The sequence below is a fragment of the Lactuca saligna genome, chromosome 4 (genome assembly GCF_052625555.1).
Source record: "Lactuca saligna cultivar CGN05327 chromosome 4, ASM5262555v1, whole genome shotgun sequence".
Taxonomy (NCBI): domain Eukaryota; kingdom Viridiplantae; phylum Streptophyta; class Magnoliopsida; order Asterales; family Asteraceae; genus Lactuca; species Lactuca saligna.
This window is the reverse complement of record NC_136420.1, coordinates 64,685,066-64,688,187: the sequence shown is the minus strand read 5'-3', so window position 1 is coordinate 64,688,187 and position 3,122 is coordinate 64,685,066. Positions and strand designations below refer to the sequence as shown.

At 33.3% G+C, this 3,122-nt stretch overlaps 1 protein-coding gene across 1 annotated transcript; it reads left to right on the top strand.

The window, feature by feature from the left end:
- Positions 1-285: 285 nt before the first annotated feature.
- Positions 286-2,412, top strand: LOC145038578 (ras-related protein RABA1a-like). The gene is made up of 3 exons (XM_078986893.1): positions 286-639; positions 937-1,330; positions 1,625-2,412. The coding sequence occupies exons 1-3, from the start codon at positions 428-430 to the stop codon at positions 2,246-2,248; spliced, it is 1,230 nt and encodes a 409-aa protein (XP_078843019.1). The 5' UTR covers positions 286-427; the 3' UTR covers positions 2,249-2,412.
- Positions 2,413-3,122: the final 710 nt, after the last annotated feature.

The following is a 3,122-nucleotide window of genomic DNA, read 5'->3' as shown; positions in this document are numbered from 1 at the left end:
ATTAACTACGTAAAATGGTTATGGTTGGATTTTGGCTATTAACCGAACCAAATTATCCCACACACCTTAACATTTTTTAAGATTCCTCTTAAATTAAATACATATAGTTTAAAAGGCTTTCATTTTTATTTTTGTTAGTGGACGTGAGACGTATATATTAAACGTGTCCGGATTTGAGAGCTCATTTTGTGCTAAATTTACAAATTAAAATGTTTCCTACCTCATATATTCCAAGCTCGAAACTTACAAAAATGTTTTGGGATAATCTATTTTGTTAGACTTAACTATATTTAGATTTTATGGAACGCTTACCATTACACAATTGATAGAAAACTTAATCGGAAAACTAAAACAAATTAAACTCTAATCATCGTCCAATCTTGGATCTCTTTCTTCCCGAACAAAGTTTTGATCTCTCTTTAAAGAAATGGTGGCGTATAATGATCACGATCGCTTCTTCAAGCTTGTTTTGATCGGGGATTCAGGTGTCGGGAAAAGCAATCTCTTATCACAATTCTCTAGGAACGAATTCATCCTCAAATCCTCAGCCACTATCGGGGTTGAATTCGCCAACAGCAGCATCGACGTTGGTGACAAGATTATCAAAGCCCAAATTTGGGACACAGCTGGCCAAGAAAAGTACATATATTCGTGTTTATCTCTACAATTCTTATATCTTACACGCACTAATTTTCATCATATTATATTAATTCGGTCGTGGTATCTCATATATATATATATATATATATATATATATATATATATATATATATATATATATATATATATATATATATATATATATATATATATATATATATATATATATATATATAGAACCCTTCGGTGTTCATGCATCCAAAATTAACCCTTCGGTGTTGGTATTGCATATATAATGTGTCATATATATCTGTTTAATTATATGAAGTACTACAGGTATCGGGCCATAACTAGTGCATACTATCGAGGTGCAGTAGGTGCATTGATCGTCTATGACATCACAGGTAAAACAACATTTGAAAACGTGGAAAAATGGTTGAAGGAGGTTCGGGATCACAAGGAACAAAACATGGTGATCGTGCTCCTTGGGAACAAAGCTGATCAAACTAACTTGCGATCGGTACAAAAGGAGGATGCAAAGGCATTTGCCGAGAGAGAGAATATTAACTTATTCATGGAAACATCGGCTCTCGATAAATCATGTGTCGACAAGGCTTTCACCAAAGTGTTGACTCAGATTTACCATATGGATAATCGTCGCATGGTCGAACCCAAGGGACAAACGAAGAACCATGGAGGTCATGAAGATGTTGGGATCAAAAGGGCAAGTGTACGTAGGTTCCCTTTTTCCAAAAATACCTCAAACTCTTATAACGTGTTGAGCGTTTCTTCTCAATCTTTGCTTGGAATTGAATTCTAATATATCAAAAACATCTCCTGGTTGAAACATATTTTGCTCGAATCAGTTATTCCTTGTGACATAGCTGTACGTACCCTCTACATGCAAGATTCGAGTTTTGCATGCAACTTGTATCCATACATAACATGTACTTCCTATGTGTGTGTGTGTATGTGTGTGTATACATGTATAGATATTACTAATGAACAATGTAATGGGTTGCAGGATTTGATTATGGCATCCGGAAGTAATTCAGAAGACCAACATAGCTCAATAAATGAGCCCCCAAGACTCTCTAGTGTTGATAACTTCACCATTTGGAAGAACCGTATGATTGGTTACCTACACTTTGTTGACAACAAATTGGTGGAAACAATAAAGGAAGGTCGAACTAAACTAAGTGATGAAGATAAACAGAAAGTCGGCCTTGATTATACAGCAATGCATATTCTGAGTGTGTCCCTGCCTGATGAGGTTTATCATTTTGTCATGAACTGTGAGTCAGCTAAGGAAATGTGGGAGAATCTCATCGTCCTATTTGAAGGTACTGATGAAACAATGGACTCTCGTAGGCTTCTCCTTATACAGCAGTACGAGGTGTTCACATGCAAGCCTGATGAATCATTGACTAAGACATACCTTCGTTTTAACAATCTCATCAATGATCTGAGACAACACCGCAAAACCTTGGATAATGATGAAATTGTGAATAAATTTCTCAAAAGTCTATCTTCGGATTGGGAATTTGTAACATTTATGATAAGACAAACAAAGAACTTGAAGACTATGTCACTTGAGTCTCTCTATGGCCATTTGCTCACATACGAGCCGGAAATAAAGAATGCATGATGCATGCATGGATAAAGGAAAAGTTACATGGCACCGAAGGGTTACATGAGTTTGCTTGTTGGAAATTTCTTAGTGCTTTGTAATAAACACGTAGTGATGGCCTACACGGGAAGTCGGTTTCATTAATCTTAAAATAATGTTTTTCACAGAATAAAATAATATAAAAAGTTGGCATGTAATTTGTGTAATTTAAGAGATTAATAAAACAAATGATAAGTAATTATAGAAACCACAGGGATCGAAAATGTAAAAGGTATCTAAACCTAGACGTAATTAAGTGCACAACATTGCAAAAAATAGGGTCGACCAAAAGTATAAATCATTTGTTTCTTAAAAATTAAATTTAATTGTGAAAAGTTATACCTATTTTAGTATTTTGAACCGTAAAATTCTTTTTCTCTTGGGATTATTTTTCTGTGAGAAGTAATGAGGCAAGGACTAGAAATGTAATTCATACAAACTAAAAATTTTAGGGACCAAAAATATAGCTCTAAAAACTTGAAACTATAGGGACAAAAAAATGTCTTTTATTCCTACAAATTAACAAGTTAAAGAACTTAAAGTGTTATTCGGAAATTTAAAACTTGACAAAATTTTATAAATGGGTGGTTTTCAAAAAGTAGCAAATTAATTCAGGATAACTTTTTTTTGCGTTACATCCGTGGTACCTTAAGTTTCCAAGTCAAGCATGATTGATCCATTTATGTAACTCCATTAAAAGATGTTGATTAAACATGTGAAACGATTAATTTACCCCTTTCGAACTTTATATATATATATATATATATATATATATATATATATATATATTGAATTTATGTTATTTTTGTTTATCATGTTTATCTTCCTAACAAAGATCCTACCAACAAGTTAC

What these genes read in the sequence shown, in the direction of transcription:
- LOC145038578 (XM_078986893.1), top strand. Translation starts at nt 428, where the DNA reads ATGGTGGCGTATAATGATCACGATCGCTTCTTCAAGCTTGTTTTGATC. An exon ending in GACACAGCTGGCCAAGAAAA is followed by an intron (nt 640 to 936) that starts GTACATATATTC and finishes GAAGTACTACAG; the next exon opens with GTATCGGGCCATAACTAGTG. An exon ending in TTGGGATCAAAAGGGCAAGT is followed by an intron (nt 1,331 to 1,624) that starts GTACGTAGGTTC and finishes AATGGGTTGCAG; the next exon opens with GATTTGATTATGGCATCCGG.